We start from the raw sequence: 18,491 nt of genomic DNA, 5'->3' as shown, positions 1-18,491 counted from the left end.
TGAGGAGCAGGAGACGGAGAAGGCTGCATTTGTAAGTTACTGAAAAATAAAAGAGAAATATTACTCCCACTGCAGCCATTCGTAATGAAGTCAACCGTTTTAACACATTTAAACAACACTAAGCAGAGGACAGGACTGTAGTAGAGTCATGGGTCGTCATCAAAAGACAACACATCGATTCTGAGTCCTCTTTATATTTTCCCTCACTCCCCTCGTCTCCAATAATAGCAGAATATGCTGTGCTTCAATATTCTTTATTGTTCAACACTGCAGTGCATAATCACCACTGTCGTCATTCCATATGTTCTCATTGTCAGCAATCACTCAAGTGCCAAATAAAATGTAATGAAGACAACGAAGGAGCATGACAAATCTTTCAGACCAGTTTCAGAACATGGTTTCAGCGTGACAGCGGAAAAGAAGTCATATACAAGGAACAAAAAGAAAAGCTTCCTCTCCATCAGATATGACTTGTATAACCAAAATCATCAGGTTTTTAATGGTTGTGAAATTATTATATACACACCCTTTCAATAAATAGGTGTATTTAATATTAAATTAATGTTTCCTTACAAATACATGGTACATCAAAATAAAAAGCACATCCATTCAAAAACTAACAATGTTCCATCAGCATTTCAATAATGACAACAAGAACAACAAAAATAGAAACACTATAAACACAACAATGTTCATATGACTGCTGTGGATTTGAAGGCACTTCCTTGGCAACACATTGATCCCTCTTCTGTCATTTTGGGGCCTGAAATGAAATGAGCAGACGTAGAGTTAAACATCTTTAGTTTCTGATGCGTTAAAGCAGCATTTTAATAAAAAACAGTCTTCTGTCCAGTATTGGCAAAGACACATCTTGACATTTCAGCCTTTCTCAGAAAGTCGTGTTGTCAGCTTCTTAAGAGGGTCATTACTGGCCCGCTATTACTGGCATTCCTCGATGTTATGTCTAAGCTCATTCAGAAATGATCAGGATGACTAAATAATGAAATAATGAATCACTTAATTCGCCTTCAAAAGCCTCGTGATTGTGATATACATTTGTCAGATTTCTCAGAACAGTGCAGACAGGATCTCATTATCTGATTCACTTGAGAAACTGAATACCCGAGAATGTGTCAGCCTCCTCAATTTTTATAATCACCAGAAGTCCTATACCACGAAAAACTCAAATTAACTGAAATGACCACTTGTGTGGATGAACTCTCTCACAGCAATCACTCAGCAGATAGACCTAATTGCTTTCACTGAGAGCACATGCTTTTACTCCTGTTGGATTTAGGACTAGACGACAGTGAACGCATCAGACCTGCTGTCATCAAAGGTCACCGTCACAAAGACATGACTATGACTACGTCCAGAATTACAGCGCTGACGATCGTCTGAGTCCTACCTTTGTCTTGAGAGTTGCTATGTTTATGTGTAGTGTATTAAATGTCAGTGTTAAGCATGAACATGTGTCTCTGGAAGTAACAAATGATTCATAAGAAATCCACACTGATCTGTTCCTGTTCATCTAGTTCTATATTTTTTTAGTTTGCCCTCAGATTGTGCATTAGGTTTGTTTTAAATCCACCTACAGATATGTGTAATGTTTATAAAAAGCTGTTGACCAAAAGATAGCATGGCTTTATTAGTGGCTTCTCACTTAAAAATATTCCAAATGCAGCAGCACTGGAAAACACACTCACAGTTGAGACATAATGGCGATTTTTTTTTTCAGCCCAGTCACCAGAATAAAATGTTGGCATATCTGCAAACCACAGGTATGTTACTCTTGTACACTTCATATGTATCATATCAACATTTCTGAAGTGATGATGCTCAGACTGCATGTGAGTTGAGATTCTCATCAGGAGGTGGAGGGGATGGTGGAGGGTGTGAGACCGAGGCGAGATGGCCGCCAAGCAGCCGAAAGCAGCAGACCACTGAAACCAATGAAAGGGGGAATTTTGCGACAGGAGTTTGGGCAAATTCCAGCCGTGTTTGTGGCAACAAAATTAGGTATTTTTTGACAACAGGCTGGGACAATTCCAGCTGTATCTGTAGCAACAAAACACACGTTCCACTGGTAGGAAGCCCCAGGGCAGACCCAGAACATGCTGGAGGGATTACATATCTTGTCTGGCCTGGGAACGCCCTGGGGTCCCCCAGGACGAGCTGAAAAGCGTTGCTGAGGAGAGCAACGTCTGGAATGCTTTGCTCGGCCTGCTGCCCCTGCACCCCAGCCTCAGACAAGCAGCTGAAAATGGATGGATGGATGGATGGATGGATGTCAATATTAGTTTTGGACATTTACGGTTGATGTTGGTAGCAGGTATTTTTACTGAGAGTTTGGGACATTTACAACCACTGCTGGTAGTGACAAAAGCTGGTATTTCTTAATGACAGTGTGGGGCATTTCCAGCTGTGTATGTAGCAACAAAAGCAGGTATTTTTTAACGTGAGTTTAGGACATTTCCGAACGTTGTTTTTAGCGACAAAAGTGGGTATTTCTTAATGAGACTTTAGGACATTTACAACCACTGTTGTTAGTGATAAAAGCAGGTATATTTTAAAGACAGTGTAGGCCATTTCCAGCTGTGTTTGTAGCAATAAAAGTGGGTATATTTTCACGAGAGTTTTGGACATTTATGGATGTTGTTTGTACTGACAAAGCAGATATTTTTAATGAGAGTTTTGGACATTTACAAATGTTGATTTTAGCGACAAAAGTGGGTATTTTATAAAGAGACTTTCGGACATTCACAACCATTGTTGGTAGTGACAATACCAGGCATTTTTTAATGACAGTGTGGGCCACTTCCAGACATGATTGTAGTGACAAAAGTAGGATTTTTTTAATGAGAGTTTGGGATATTTAAAACCACTGTTGGTCGTGACAAACGCAGGGTTTTTTGACAAGAGTTTGGGACATGTTTGTTGCAACCAAACCAGCCAAATCATGATGTTTTCTTCATCCTAACCAGGAGGTGATTGTGACTAAAACAAATCACACTAAATGAAGACTTAATTTAAAAAAGAAGTAATTCAGCCCTCTTGTGTTTGGTGTATCTGCTTGTTTGCTATTAATCGGATGTTTCCTGCCATCATATGCACTAAGTAATAAGGACTGACAGCTCTGTGCATGGGGCATGTGACTTTGAATGAGTTCATAAAACAAATAACATGTTAACCAAAAGAAATTGGTTTTAACATATTCGCTACATATGAAATGTATATACATCTGTGGTTTCCAGAAACAGTCAGTGCCAACATTTATTCTGGTCATTGGGTTGATTTTATTTAAAAAAGCTGGAACAGTGGTTGCAGGACAACAATGGACCTTTCACAAATTATTAAATATTTATGTACTCGCAATATTTATATAAATAAACTATCAAGCATCTTGCATCTTTTTATTCGTGACTATCTGACTTCACATCTGGCCTTTTTTCGGGTGGGTGGGGAGGCTAAACATTCTCTGGTTCCAGCTTCTCCATCCTGGGGACTTTCTGTTTTTCTCTGACTGTTATCATCATAAACTTTGTGGTCTGTGGTTGTTTCTTTGTGGTTGTGAGCTGTTGGTCTGACTAAAGAAGACTACTGAAGACTTCATCTTGGGCTCTGGGATATTGGAAAATTGAAATGTTTTACTCATTTCTAAAAATACAGACTAATTTTATCAACAGATAAACCATAATCCACCTGTAATCAAAATAACCATTAGTTACAGCCCTATATGGTAACCATGGTTACATTTTCAGGTATAGTAAGAGAGCAGGTGACCATCACCAGTCACCACGCAAACTACATTTCTCTCATGGCTTTTTTTTTTTTTTTTTCAGTGGAAGAGGATCAGCAGTTTGTAACTGAGCATACCAAGCATACAGTATTGTACACATGTCATATAAACAATCCACAAATACATGAATTATTGTGAGGGACTACTTCTTTCCATATTCATGCAGGGGGCACTGGATGTAGAATTTCTTTCCATATCAAATGCTCATTTCCCACCAAGATAAATGAAATGTTGTCATATTAGGGTTTGGGACTCATGAGTTAGGAGAAATGAATGCGTGTAATCTGTGTTTTTCCATCTCTCACTCCACATGTGATCTGTGTGTAACTTCAGAGAAACTAGCATTAACCTTGAATAAAGGTTAAATTAAGATTGAATACATGACAGCCTCTTCCTGACAGTCAAGTGTTTCAGCGTGTCCAACAGCAAGAAAATCTATATTCTTAAAGCATTCAAATGTTGAACAGATGCACTACAGACATGTTTCTGATTATGTCAGCATCAGTTATCTTCAGCTGTACATCACAATACATTCTTTCACGTCTTGCTGCGAGACAATGATTTAAAAGTATACAAACAAAATTTAAATTTCAGCTTGACACATCAGAGGATGTTGCCAAGGAATCAGAGTGAACTCAACCCCACCTAAGAAGAGAAAAACACTTTTACTCACATGCAACATCTATGACTGCATGCACAGTGGACTCATTGCTAATCGTGTTAGCAATCTTGCACATCTTTTGTAATCTGAAAAAGAAAAGTGAGAAAAATATGTTAAAATCGTCCCACCCTTGCAATTAAAGACCCAAAAGATTGCCTTTCTAAAAAACTGCATTCTTAAAAACTGACTTGAAACTTCTAAAGTTTCAAATTCTGCTATTTGTAATACAGGTCAAGTCCTTTTAAATCTAATGTTTGGAGACAATGCAAATGTCCCACAGTGTGTACTAAATAGTACTAAATACATAATACTGTCAATGACAGTGAGAGAGAGAAACAAATATGAATGATGTCAGAGGTGATTCAATATGCAATTAAAGTTGCAATCTTCTTTTAGCAGAGCAGAGCTCATGTTTTCTAATAGCATCATCAGTAACAGTAGCATAAGAAATGATCTATCCATCCATCCAACAATACTCTGCGTCACCACAATCCAACACATGAATCCTAATTGTGACCACCATGTCTCCCTGTCTGGCTAAAACTAAACTTCCTATATCACAAGATCAACTGCTTTAAGTCTCTTGATGCTTATTAGACTGCATCACAGATGGAAATTTCACTGTGTCCACAATAAAGCCAAGTCAAGCTAAACAGATCTGTTTGCACACCCAAGGGCGTAGCTATATTTTGAAAAATTGTGGGGATATAAGGGCTCAGATAAAAAGAAAAATCCAATGGGGGGATGAGGTCAGAGTAGATAATTATGGCTGGTCAGGTAAAATATCATGCATCAAAACTTGGATGAATTGGATGAATTTTAAGCTGATTATTTCCTGTGAAAATTGCATCAGGGAATAGTTTTTCTATTTGTTTATCTGTGCATCTTGGAAGAGGGAGCCCTCCTCAGTTGCTCTTCTTATGGGTTTTGACCACTTTTTCCCCGTTAAATGCTTTCTTTCTTTTTTCCTTATCTGCTGTAGGGGTCCAACCGACTTTTTTCAAAGTCGTCAAATACTGCTGCTTTGTCAGTGATTTCAGCGTCACACACCTGTCGCCAAAAGCCACCTCTCGTGGTGGGCTTTAGTTTACAATGCGGCTGGACAGCACCTGTTGTGGCCCTATGACGCCGGAAGGCATCAGGCTGACATGCTGCCGGTGATGACGTTAAATAAGGAGCTGGAAAGTCCCTATAGGGAGGATGGGAGGCAGGTGGATGGGTCCAACAAACCCCAGACTTTTACCTGGGAGCCCGGTGTGAATGAATGTAGAGCCAAACCATTATGTTTTTTCTAAAACTAACCATGTGCTTTTGGTAATGTGCCGGTGTTGGTAGCGGGCGTCCTGTAACATTAACAGCAGATGCATAATGATACCTAGCGTGTAATATGTAGATGTAAAAGGCCACTGACAACACCGTGATAGATGCCAACTTGAGATGAGACTGTGTTGGAGGAGGGTCCAAAATTGAAAGTGAAATTGAATTGAAATTATTACTGGAACAGCCCTTTCAGGCATGCTTTGTGATTGGGCTACAGTGATCTTTGACTTGACCTGACTGATCTGAAAAGCACTTTGGGTTGCCTTCGGGTATGAAATGTGCTATATAAATACATTTGTTTTGCTTTGATTTTTATACAATTTTCAGTCTGTATTATGAATTTTTAACAATCATACATACATTTTTTGTTTTAGTTTTCTTCTCCCTGCCACTTAACCATTGTTCTGTCCGCTCTTTGGTTGTTTGAACTGCATACTTCTCTAAGGGCCTGGTCACACATGCCCATGTTCATGAATGCAGGCCAGTGACCACCATCTGCTGTGGCAATATTGGTGCTGAATGTCGGCAGTTCCAGGTGTGAAGCACATGGAAAGGTAGCTTGCTAACTAATGTAGCTGGCTGGCTTATAAACACCATGAAATATGATGTTATTGGTATATTCATTTCATTTTCTTACATTCCATGTTTGCCTCCTGACTCACTGCCAGCCAGTTAGCATCGCTCATGTGGGGCAACGTGTACTTTTCATGGCCAATATCATACATTCTCTGGTGGTAAGACATTTAGTGGAGGCTAGGCAATGTGAAGATCCAAGTTTGCTTCGTCACGGGAAGCAAATGTTTTTTTTGGCCTGTTGCTTACATTGAATAGAAGTAAACAGGAGGCAGATATTTGCCAGTGTTAATTTCATGCATGAGTGACCGTGTCCTGCAACAGGACCAGGCTGTTTAGCAGAGAGTGAAAGCTCTGGGAATACAGCTTGTGTTCAGGTGTTCATGGCACCCTTATCCTGTAAGGTTTTTGTAAGTTTTGGTAAGGGTTCCAACCAGGGCCCTTCTGTGCAGAGTTTGCATGTTCTGTGTCAGCGTGGGTTTTCTGCGAGTTCTCCAGCTTCCTCCCACAGTCCAAAGACATGCAGGTTAATTGGTGACTCTAAATTGTCTGTAGGTGTGAATGTGAGCTTGAATGGTTGTCTGTCTCTATGTGTCAGCCCTGTGATAGTCTGGTGACCTGTCCAGAGTGTACCCCACCTGCAGCAGTTTTGGATAGTAGATGGAAGAATGAATCTTAAATAGTAATCTAAACTTTTAAATAACATTTTCATTTAGTTAAAAAACACTGCTTTATATGTGCATTATTTTGTCACAGATCCACATCCATTAGGACCCGGGGTGTCAAACTCATTTTAGTTCATAGGCCACAAACAGCCCACTTTGATCTCAAGAGGGCCGGACCAGTAAAACCATTGCATAATAACCTGTAAATAACAAAGCCTTCAAATTTTCTTTCTCTTCTAGTCTAACGAAGTAATGCTACATGTAGCTTACATTCTGAAAATGTTCACAATTAATGAACAATCCATTAACAAAACAAATGATGAACAGCCTGAGATGAAGGCTGAAGGATGAATGAAAAATAAGTGCAGTTTCATTAACATGTCTGTTTTTCAGCTAACTCACCCCCAGAGTATGGCTTTGGTGCTGATGCTATTTTGTTAGCAATAAGGTAGCTATAGCTTTTACATCTGCAATGCTGATATCGCGGCTAAAACTAAAACCAGACATATATTTCCTCAAACCTGCTGACAATTCATTTATCTTTTCTGTCCTTAGTTGTCTTTGCAAGATGTTGCCCTTTCCGCCATGACAGTGGTGCTGAATAGAATTTTCTTTGAGCACTGAAAGCATACTAAGCACACTGGCAACCCACTTACCTCTGTAAAGAAATAGGAACTGGTGCATTTGGACAAATAGGAATAGCAATGCATTTAATTGAAAAAGTGGGTTTAATGACTCCTCTGCTATTTTAACATTTAGCAAAGTAATTGAGTGGGCCAGACTGGACCCTTTGGCAGGCCAGTTCTGGCCCACTGGCCCTATGCTTGACACCCCTGATTCAGACGAATCAATTACATGGAATTTTCAGCTTATCAAATCCTGCTGAGCATTTAACCAGGTGGTCAAAGCCACTAGAAACCCAACACATTTTAGCATAGAACATTATTTGCAAATAAAAAAATACATTTTTTTAGGATTATGCTGTATGTTGAAGAATCTAAACTTGATTTTGATTTAAGGTATTTACCTATACCCTTAAAAATTCGTGACTAAATGTGTGACAATCAAGGTCAACACATTCTCACTCCGACCTTGTCACATATCGACGTTTGGTCATGGACTTTCCTTGTCCACATATGACATGCAAGGTACCCTGGGTGCGTTTGTTTTTGACGTTCTGGGATGCTGTGTCAAGTTCTGCCTGTTACATGCATTGTCTTCTTTCAAAATACACTTCTGTTTTCACAGGAAATTTAACGTTTAAATACAGTCTCTTTCAAAATAAATGCACTACGTAGGTACAACACCGCAAATTGATGTTTGTTTTCCTTTAACAACAAACACACATGGTTGGGTTTAGGCAGCAAAAACACGTGGTTAGGTTTAGGAAAAAAGAACAGGGTTTGGCTTTGGAATCTTACGGGACGTGAACACCGCTCTCTTGGATGAAAGTCAGCATTAGTTGGATCTATCCGCCACCCCTTCCGTCCGCCCCAGTCGGACTTTTGCCGCCTTAACTTTCATCCTTGTCCTGCTGCGTTTCCCCCTGACGCCACCAGGACCCCTTAAACTATAATGGCAACTGAACGCACATCATACTGACATTAAAGGATGCCTTCTTCCGTTGGTTTCTGACGCCACAAGTCATTGCCCAAACAGCAAAATTCGATGACTCCCGAGTGACACCGGGCTCTCAAAGTTAATGTTTTATAAAAAAATAACTTATAATTTAGTAGTTTAGCACTCAGCTAATCTCCTTTATCAGGACTGTGTGAATGTTTCATTAAACAGATTTTGATTCAGATATTGCTAAATCCTGATTGGTGCACGGAAGCATGTGAGGTCAACTTTTTAAGCCCCGCCCACTTAAAAACCAGTAAGAAGAACACAAAAAAGGAGCTGAGAAACCCCAGATCAATTAAAATAATCCAACTCAAGCAAAATATTTTTTTCATGTGGGAACAGATTATTCAGCTGACTGAAAAAGTTTTTTGCCCTTTAAAGCATAATACTCATGACGACACTGAATGGCACAACAGACCTTGAGCACATTATGAGAAGAGCAACAGAGAGGAAAAAGGCATACATACATGCTGGTCTTGAGCAATCCCTTGTGTTGTGATAAAGTCTATGAAAGTGTGTTCTGCACTCCGACGAGAACTTGACTGGTCCTGCTTAATAGAAAAGGTCTTATCAGGCATAGTGAAAGAGACTGCAAGGGCTTTATTATATGTTATATCATATCTACTCTGCTAGTACAGTATAATCATGCCTAGTGATTTTGTGACTAATCACCAAAAAAAACAGACAGACCACAAAGTGAAAGTGAACAGTGCACTATCACAGACGTGGTTAAGGAGTCAGGGTTCAACTGGACTTAGCGAACAGAGGACTTGAGTCTTCAATTATAATCACCTCGTAGAGTTTCGGCACCGACATCTAAACTTCCAGATTTTCACACCAATAATGAAGTCTACTCACAGGTCCTGAGACAAATAATCAGCTTAACCTTGCACTGCCTTCAACTTAATGCTGTCGGCTTTAGACCATGTGCTGTTTCTCTGCACTACTGCCCTGCAGCTAAGCCAGGCAACCCTCCTCTGAACCACAGGAGTGCCAGTGTTCATTACGCCTCCGAGACTTAAGCATACTGTATGTTGGCTTACAGGAATGATTTTCTCAAAGAGGGCAGAACTGAGAATTACCATTCAAAGGTTGCATAAGAAAAGTGCCAACTATGCTCTAAGAGGCGTTTGCCAGATAAAAACATTTTGCAATGTTTGGAAAGGGCATTAGGAAAACACAATCAAGGCTGAAATGTTGCACACACAATGTTGTCTTTGACTGTGATTTTCTTACCTGTGAAATGCTGAATGAATTTGCCTTTCATGTTTACATCTCTAGGAACAATTTCTGGAAAAGAAAACCACTGTTAGCACATCAATCAACACTCATTCTTCAACCACTGAGAACTTGGCAAATGCTACACAATAATCATGATGAATATGTACAGTCATTGTCAGAGTTACCCTCTCCTGCATATATCACTGTGCCGCAGGGAATTTCTCAACATCACCACTTTAAGGTCAACATATAGATCAGTTCAATATGTGGCCGCAGCATTATCATTCATGATAAATATCCTTCAAATAATTTTACAGCACTCTAAAAGAACATTATTCATTGTGCATACTGTTCATCATCAAGTGCAGCATAAGTAGTATGATGGATATATACCTTTACATTATGTCACTGTTATTATCTGGTGTCACTGAAGGCATTTCATAAGGTCTAGATGAGGTAAGAGCATCAGCCCCCCCCACCATTCTACTGTGTACATGCAGGCAACACACGGAAGTGTCTGATAACACACTGGCCACACTAACAGGCTAAAGAGATTATTGTATGGGAGTTAAATGCTCATCAGAGTAAGTCCATGCAAGTAGTTGCTGGGCTAACATTACATTAACCCCCAGACTCAGGAACATGTAATGCTGCAACTGCAAGTGACTGCAGAACGAGGATGAAAGATAGCACTTAAACCGATGTGAAAGCAAGCATAAGAAGTCGTTTTGAATACATTTAAACTGCAGATATAGCAAACCAAATGAAAAGGATAGACATACTATATATTTTACTTTTCTAAAAAGTGGTATGGCCATGTAAAGAGCCAACTCAAGCCAAGATGCTGATGTGAAGAGTGAAAATGGCGACCTGAATTACACAAAACCAGCTAATTAATAAATGCATGTCAACAAGCACAAAACACAAAAGTCTAAAGCTGCCAATCTAAAGCTGATTTCTTGTGCCACATATACCAAAAGAGAAACTAGAACAGATAACACCAGTCCTTACATCATGTCTGTCTTATCATAGCCGTCATTCTGATGTCACAGCCATGGCTTCTGAGTAACACGCTACAGGGTGAACACATTGGTGGGTTTACAAATGTTTCTTCTTCCTCCCTTTTGTGTTCAAAACATCTATCCTTGCGTGACCATGGGTCTCTCGGTAGTGTCACACGCACCAGTTGCTAATATGCAGCTTTTAATATCCTCAAAAGATAAATTCCATCTAGTCAGTGGTCTGAGAGAGGTACTTTTCCAATTGCATAAGCTGGGGCTGAGACTTTGAGCTTCAAGATGCCAGTGTAACATCTCTGAGACAAGATCTAATTGACAGCGATGGACGAGAGAATCTCATATTGCAGATAATCAACACATCCTGTTCACTTGGCTCTTACTAAACTCTCATTGCACGAATTGGTGAGGCACGATCCTAAACCAGAACCTCAGATAATGTGGCATGTGTGTTGCAGCAACAATAACACTTTGCATAAAATGATTTTCTGGGTGCCTTTTCTGTTTTACAGTCTGATTTGGGAAAACCTCCTGTCTTGGATCCCAGATAACAGAACACTTTATTTAAGCCAATAAAGGCAGAGCTGCACCGAGCCCATTCTCACTTGTCAGGGAGCTCAGATATGGCTCATTTATATGATAAATGATGAACATGGTTAATTTGTCTAGGTAATATCTAGAAGTGCAAATCAAGAATGTGGCCTGGACTGTTCTAAACTCTCCTTGTACAGTCTCATTCCATAACTTCAGTCAAAAGGAGTAACACTGACTTTGATAGAGCGCTGTAAATTACATGAGTGTGACTCAACATCAGCCAGTCTTGCGTCTCTGCTCTGCCTGAGCAGGGATGCTCGCTATTGGAGCTACTTTCTGGGACGTCACAGTGAGTTTGTGTGTGTGCGTGCAGGGTGGTCATCATCATTCATGTTTAAGATTCCACAGTGAATCACACTGAATGAATCATTCACAAGTTTGCCGTGACGATGCTCCTCCTACATGAGTTCCTAGTACCTATCCGTGCATCTGTCCGTCAGTCAATCACAGTTTGAATGAGGGAGCGATTTGTCCAAGACGAGCTGGAAAGGTGTCACTTACAAATGAGAACAACACGTCTATAAATGTGACATAGCCCTTTTTTCCTACACAGATTAAGCATGCCTTAATTACATGCATTATATATATATATATATATATATATATATATATATATATATATATATTTTAAATGTTTCCCCTTTATACCGAGTTGGAAATTTCAGTATAGAAAGATATGGAACAATTTAATAGCAGGCAAACCTTATTTTTTTCCCTGTATATCTTGAATTAACAAGCAAACACTGAGTTCCATTCATCCAAACTAAATCAGGCTCATAAATAAGGTGTACAGCACAGACCAGACCAATGACAGCTGTCTCCCACGGTAAAATGGGGATTATGCTTTCATCATCAGGACCTAAAAATAAATCTTATCAGCTTACCTATGAGTCTACTGTTATCCAGCCTAGGAACATAGAAAGGCTTTTCACGGGAGGAGAACTTCATGTCTTGGGCTGAGGTGAAGAGTCCACTGCTACAGCGCCTGGACATGGCTTTGTCCCGCTGCTGGCTGTCTCTGATAACCTGTAAGATTAGATCCAACAGGGTCCTTCTTTCTTTCTGCTTGACGTCCTTGCTGTCCATACACTGGCCCGAGGTGATGAGCAGAAAGAAGATAGTCAACAGTATGTGCCATTTCCTCTCCACCTGCATGACTTCACTGTCTGAAAACATAGGCAAATAAGTTTGGTTACATGTTTTTTACTTGTTTTATTCCAACATCCAAAAAAAGACAGCTGTATACTTTGCATCACACTTAACCCCAAGTATGCTTGCCATTTAAGATCCTTTACACTCCCAAAATTACTCTAAAAAAATCATGTCAGAGGTAACATGCATAGCCTCTAAAACTAGATCTGATCACCAGAAATAGTCTGGTGCAACCCACTTTACGCAGCAGTCGCATTTCGTCCAGTTTAAGACAAGAGTGAAACAAATATAGTCAGTGAAACTTTAGACTTACTAGTTTAGGAGTAAAAGATGTTTATGTCCTGCAGAGTGGACACAGTTGTCTTACGCAAATTCTTCCAGGCGTTGTCTGTGGTCCAGATAGAGGAGCGAGAGTACAGCCGGCAGATTGTGCTCACCACCGTCTTTCTTGAAATAATGCGTCCCTATTTATACGAGGAGCCACCTTCTTGAAGGTAATACAATCGATTTCGTGTGGGTGGTAAAGCAATGTTGACATCTTTGGTGCAATTTCTTCCAGTGGCATTCGCTCACTTTGGCGTGCGCCCCTCCTTTACGCACCAAAACATCCCCGGTTGTAAGTTTACAGGACTATTCAGCTCCAAATAAAAATGATCCTCTCCAGACAGAGTAATGGTCTAACATCTAAAAAAGAGCCCCGCTGAAATTTCCATTGAAAAAAATAAGCGACAAAGATTGTAGCGCGGCGGCGCGCAGGAAAGTAGTTTTCCAAACGGACCAACTTGTTGGATGTTGGATGCAGAGAAGAGAAGAATCTGTGGGCCTGTAAGCTTCTAGCTGACCTGTCAGCGTGTCGGTGTTTTTGCTCACCGATGCCCAAGTCTTGTGACCGCCTAAGCGCTGCAGAGAATGCGCCTCCAGGAGCAGCCATCCGGCAGGTTTCACCCTTTGAACAGAAATCTGTGTTTGTGACAATGCTTTTAAAAATTTGAAAATTCAAGGATGTGTTATAAAATGCATTTGAAACGGAGTCTAGAAAATTAAAGGACTGTTGGCTCAGTTTGAGTCATAAGTCCCCCCCATTACAGACAATCAATCAGTGGCTCCAGCATAATGTAAATGAATCCAATGAGAAATAAATTCATGGTTCATGTTTTCTTTTATAGTGGGGATTTATTAGGTCACTGCTTCCTTTATCTATCTGCAGAGATGTGTTTTAGCACAGGCAGCTATTAAACGCATTTATACTTTATATGCAACCCATTACATTATTAGACGAAAAACTCATCTTACCGACAGACTTTGAACTGTCTGTGAATCCAAAGGAAGAACGTCACCTAGTGGTGTCTCACTTGTTGCGCAAAGAGTTGATAGTTCAAAGAAGCTGGTCAGCCTATTTCTTATTTAAAAAAAGGGTAAGTAGGAAAAACCCCAAAGGTAAATTATTATTATTATTTTATTAGGCTAATTGTATTCTAAGTTCAATTTAGCATGGACATCACAACATATTCCCTCAAAAAAAGTACCTGAACGTTACTATTACAATGGAGGCAGTTCAGAGATTACAGTGAGTCCACAGTTGATAAAGGTAATGTTTCTGTGTATTCAATGAAAGGCTGCTAAATCTTTATAAAGGTATAATATCTCTTTTTCGGGACACAGAGGCATGCAAATCATCATTACTGAGGTCTTCTTTGATATAGGGGGGTAAAGTTCCTGGAAACAGCAAGAGCTATATTGATAAATTTCCTGGAGCTTTGATTTAGTTTCAGATTTGTCACATTTCTAAGGAGGAAAAAGTCCTGGATGTAATGAAAGTCGTATGTCCATAATTTTAGTGAGTGTGTCACACAAATCATACAAAAATGTTACTTTCATGCAGTGCCATGTGCAGTGAAGCATCGTGCCCTCTGCAATGCCACATCTGAAACAGATATTTGAAATTATAGGGTGTGACTTTTGAGGGGTTAGGTAACATTGATGGTTGATGATATTAGTATTATTATTATTCAAATCAAATTTACTATAAAGCACGTTTAAAAACAACCAGAGTTGACCAAATTGCTGTTCAACTAAAAAAAAAAAGTAAAATAACATAACATGGTACCAGGAAAACGTAGGAGAAACAATATAACAAACCCCAAAACATGCACAATTGTTATTATTATTATTGTTCTTCTTCTTATTATTACTATAATTATTATTATGAATATTATTATTAGTAGTAGTATTTCAGTTAAGTATACTTATTACATACCAGCTGTCCCATCATCAGTTACCGCCATGATTTCCACAAAATAAAATTAAAGAAAAAATAAAAAGAAGCGCAGGTGAGTTACTTCCGGTATGACTGTTACCATGGTAACAGGTCAACCACTGTGAGCAACTTGGGAAAGCTGACCTCATGTTTGCTCATGTAACGTTAGCTAACGTTAATGTAGTTTTACTCTCTGCACGTAGTTTAGTTATGAGATAAGAAGCAGTGAAGTCAGAAGAAGTTTTTTCCCTCTGGAGGCAGACATGTCGCAAAGGTAAACTTCCCAGCAGCCACCGCGGTCATTCCTGTAGAGTCAGCGGCTACTGTAGTTTAATTTTAGCTAGTCGAGCTTAACTTAAGCTAACGTTAGCTAGCTGGCTTCAATGCTAACGACCCTAGCAGTGTTTAGTTGAGCAAAGTTGTACTGGCGTGCTGTGTACACAACGTAAAAAGTAACACATTCAAAATGGCTGCCCAATTTGTGACTTAAAGTACATTTAAAATTAATAACGTTAGCTTTCTAACTACTTACAGTTTTGACACTTAACCGTGCAATTTGGAAATGTGAAATTAGCCTAACCTAAGCTAAGCATCTAGCAGCACGACAAGCAATACATGTTATGAATAAAATAAGGTAGCAGTAAGTATTTTTTTTCCAAACCTCTTTCATGGTAGGAGAGTTGCTGCAGGTGTTAAGTGGCAACAAACATATGCGACCACAATAGTACACCAGAAAAATGATTTAGTATGTCCTAATTATAGTGTGTCAACTGCAGTATGCCAAATATACCAGGATGTTCTACTACATCTGGTCCGATTTTGCAGTGTGCAAGCAAGCATGCTTTTCTGGCTATTCTGACCCACAATCCTCTGCACAGTCACACCCACTGAGCTGCAAACAGATGACAGCTGTCAGCTGTCAGAAGTCCAAATGATTAATGACAACGCAGTAAAGTAACTGATGACCAGTCAAATAGTAATAATAGGAATATTAATTAATTAAGTAAACAAAATAATCATAAATATTACAAACAATAGGACATAACTGTGAACATTACAGCAGAGAACTGCATATGTAATTTCACTGTTGCATATATAATATGTGAGAATCTACAATCTGTGTGGTTATAACCTTTAAGTGAAACTACACACATTGCTAAGTAACAACAGCAGAGCTCTCTTTGTTGATCTCCATCCCTGCAGTAAGTGGCATTTGTTTATTTCCAAGGCAACCGAAATAAAAGCAAGAGGGTCAAAGTTCAGGGTGTAATGTTATGAGAAGGAAACATGTCCTGATTGTGTGCATACTGCATGCAACAGTACGGACCTTTTAAGGGCAGCTGCAGAACAAACTAAAAGTAAAAAGTATGCAATATGGAACACACCCATAGACTCTTGGGGTGATGTTTGACTCTTGATGTTAGCAAATGAGACTCCTGCTGGCTAAATAATAGAACACTTCACTGACTGCTGAGCAGTCTGGCCATTTTTTTTTTGCTGACGTCGTTGCCCTTTACATTCCCAGCTTTGTTACCCTCAGCATTTGTAATTTATAAAACAAAATTGCAAATACCACAGGAGGAACAAAAATCACATATTCAATCTTGTCTCTTTCTTATGTTTGGTTACTGTTCTATGACTAAGGTATGGCCTGCATAAATTATGATGTTCTTCTTCTTAATTCCAGGACATACAACCAGCTGTGGGCAGATGCTCAATTAGAGCTGAGCCGTCTTCTAATTGAGGAACTACCTGCTGAGCCCCCTCGCCCAGAAAAGGACAGGGTTGTGTTCTTCCAGCGTCTGGCCATGCTCTATGTGCGCTACATTCAAATCTTCAGACAGCTTGAGAAGGTCTACGATCAGTCGGTTCACCCTCAGAAGAGACGAGTAATTCGGGCGACTCTTGATGGCGTGATAGGGAGGGTGCTGGAGCTGAAGAATGAAATGGTGGAAAAAGAGTTTTCAGAGTACCACTACATGGATGATGTCCTTCACGACTTGAAGCTGATACCTGTGAGTTTCATTTAAAAGATCAAGTATAATGTAATGGGATTGCTGAAATTCCCTGAACAAAATTATACTGACCAATTCACAGAAGGTGTTGGCTACATTCTTAAGTGATGACAGCCATTTTGTCTTCTCACTCTAGGCAGACCTTGAGATCCCTATCCCACGCTATTTCATAAGTGATCGCAGCAAAGAACTCCAAGAACGACAGACGATGCTGACAGATATCATGAAAATGATTGAGGTTACTGAAAGTCCACAAGTGAGTTTAAAAGTAGCCAAATCTTAGTTATCACCTGTACTTATAGGACTTGATCATATTTGGCTTTATTTGTTTGTTTAAATTTGTTACATACAAAAAACTCACCAGAATGAAAGTTTTAACACACATGGCCTATAACTGTGAAACAAAAATGATACTTTTAATTAATTACTAGTTAAATTTAATGACAAATATGAAAGTGTTTCAATTATTTTGCCCCACAGCCTCTTATTACCAAGGACATGAGTCAAGAGGAGGCCATTAAGATCATTCAAATGACAGAGAGGGCCCGCCAAGGACGCCTGAGGGCCACGTTGAAAGAAGAGAGCAGAAATATGAACAGGATGTACGCTACCAAGGACCCTGGAGCAGCTGCCATTGAGCTGGCCATCGTCTGCATTCAGAAGGTCCTCTGTTATCAAGATAAACCCACATGCCTCTTTCTCTGCCTTTTGTCTTTGGCCTGCGTCATCTTGCATGCTGAAAGATTTGAATGGATAAATGTGATTTGCAGGTGTGGAGGGGCCACGTACAGAGGAAGAGGACAAAGATTGCTCGGAATGAAGAAATGATTTTTCTAGGGATGGTGAGTAAAATGGATCGTTAGTTTTGGTTATTGCTTAAAACTAAATAAAAAAATATATTTTTATAAAGCCACCAGTGCTCATAATGAATCTAGTCTGAAAGCTGAATGATATGTGTACTTTAAAGGGACAGTTTGGGTTTTGAAATGGGGCTCTGTGAGATACTTATCTAGTCAGTGTATTACATACAGTGATCAAGGCTGGCACGCTCTCTGTTTGCATCCCAGAAACTCAGCAATGCTTTGCTGTGGATTAGGGTTAGCAGCTAAAGGTATTTTAGCCACTTAAAGAAAGGTCTACCTAAAAAAAAAAAAATCAATATCATGCTAAACGGATGCTATATTAAAGTATTTTCACCGCTTTACTTTGCCATCAGTCAGCCCTTTCCTTTTGCGCTTCATTGTCTCAACCATATAATTTCTGTATTCCTACGCGTAAGTGTAGCTGTGCTGCTCACTGTGTTACACCACAGGTCAGCTGTTTGGTCAGACCTTTAGCAGTTTATTGAAAAGACAATGAATACAAGATAATAAAAAAATGGAGTGATTGTTACAGTGGTGCGGCTTCTGCAGGGATGTGGGCGCTGCGCTGGACCGTCATAGTGAAGAGGGAAAGGCAAAGCGTTCGATTTACTGGTCCATCTATGTCCCAACCCTCACCTATGGTCATGAGCTTTTGGTAGCCACCAAAAGAATGAGATCGCAGATACAAGCAACCGAATTGAGTTTCCTCAGTGGGATGGCTGGGCTCAGCCT

The 18,491-nt window shown here is 39.7% G+C and overlaps 2 protein-coding genes across 2 annotated transcripts; one reads left to right on the top strand and one right to left on the bottom strand.

Moving 5' to 3' along the window:
• Positions 1 to 240: 240 nt before the first annotated feature.
• Positions 241 to 15,678, bottom strand: alkal1 (ALK and LTK ligand 1). Its single transcript, XM_050055039.1, has 7 exons — positions 15,543 to 15,678; positions 12,938 to 13,570; positions 12,357 to 12,638; positions 9,878 to 9,931; positions 9,109 to 9,192; positions 4,473 to 4,546; positions 241 to 763 (listed from the first exon to the last, which is right to left on the bottom strand). Exons 3-6 carry the CDS (start codon positions 12,625 to 12,627, stop codon positions 4,482 to 4,484), a joined length of 474 nt encoding a protein of 157 aa, XP_049910996.1. The 5' UTR covers positions 12,628 to 12,638; positions 12,938 to 13,570; positions 15,543 to 15,678; the 3' UTR covers positions 241 to 763; positions 4,473 to 4,481.
• Positions 14,993 to 17,767, top strand: zgc:153738 (uncharacterized protein LOC558115 homolog). The gene is made up of 5 exons (XM_050055038.1): positions 14,993 to 15,155; positions 16,569 to 16,896; positions 17,033 to 17,152; positions 17,377 to 17,559; positions 17,667 to 17,767. The coding sequence occupies exons 1-5, from the start codon at positions 15,145 to 15,147 to the stop codon at positions 17,757 to 17,759; spliced, it is 735 nt and encodes a 244-aa protein (XP_049910995.1). The 5' UTR covers positions 14,993 to 15,144; the 3' UTR covers positions 17,760 to 17,767.
• Positions 17,768 to 18,491: the final 724 nt, after the last annotated feature.

This window comes from Epinephelus moara, chromosome 10 (genome assembly GCF_006386435.1).
Source record: "Epinephelus moara isolate mb chromosome 10, YSFRI_EMoa_1.0, whole genome shotgun sequence".
NCBI lineage: Eukaryota > Metazoa > Chordata > Actinopteri > Perciformes > Serranidae > Epinephelus > Epinephelus moara.
Note: the sequence above shows the minus strand (reverse complement) of the source record. Positions and strands in the feature narration are given on the sequence as shown.

What these genes read in the sequence shown, in the direction of transcription:
- alkal1 (XM_050055039.1), bottom strand. Translation starts at nt 12,627, where the DNA reads ATGCAGGTGGAGAGGAAATGGCACATACTGTTGACTATCTTCTTTCTG. An exon ending in GGATAACAGTAGACTCATAG is followed by an intron (nt 9,932 to 12,356) that starts GTAAGCTGATAA and finishes TTTCTTTTCCAG; the next exon opens with AAATTGTTCCTAGAGATGTA. An exon ending in GGATTGCTCAAGACCAGCAT is followed by an intron (nt 4,547 to 9,108) that starts GTATGTATGCCT and finishes TTTCTTTTTCAG; the next exon opens with ATTACAAAAGATGTGCAAGA.
- zgc:153738 (XM_050055038.1), top strand. An exon ending in ACGACTTGAAGCTGATACCT is followed by an intron (nt 16,897 to 17,032) that starts GTGAGTTTCATT and finishes TTCTCACTCTAG; the next exon opens with GCAGACCTTGAGATCCCTAT. An exon ending in AGGTTACTGAAAGTCCACAA is followed by an intron (nt 17,153 to 17,376) that starts GTGAGTTTAAAA and finishes TTTGCCCCACAG; the next exon opens with CCTCTTATTACCAAGGACAT.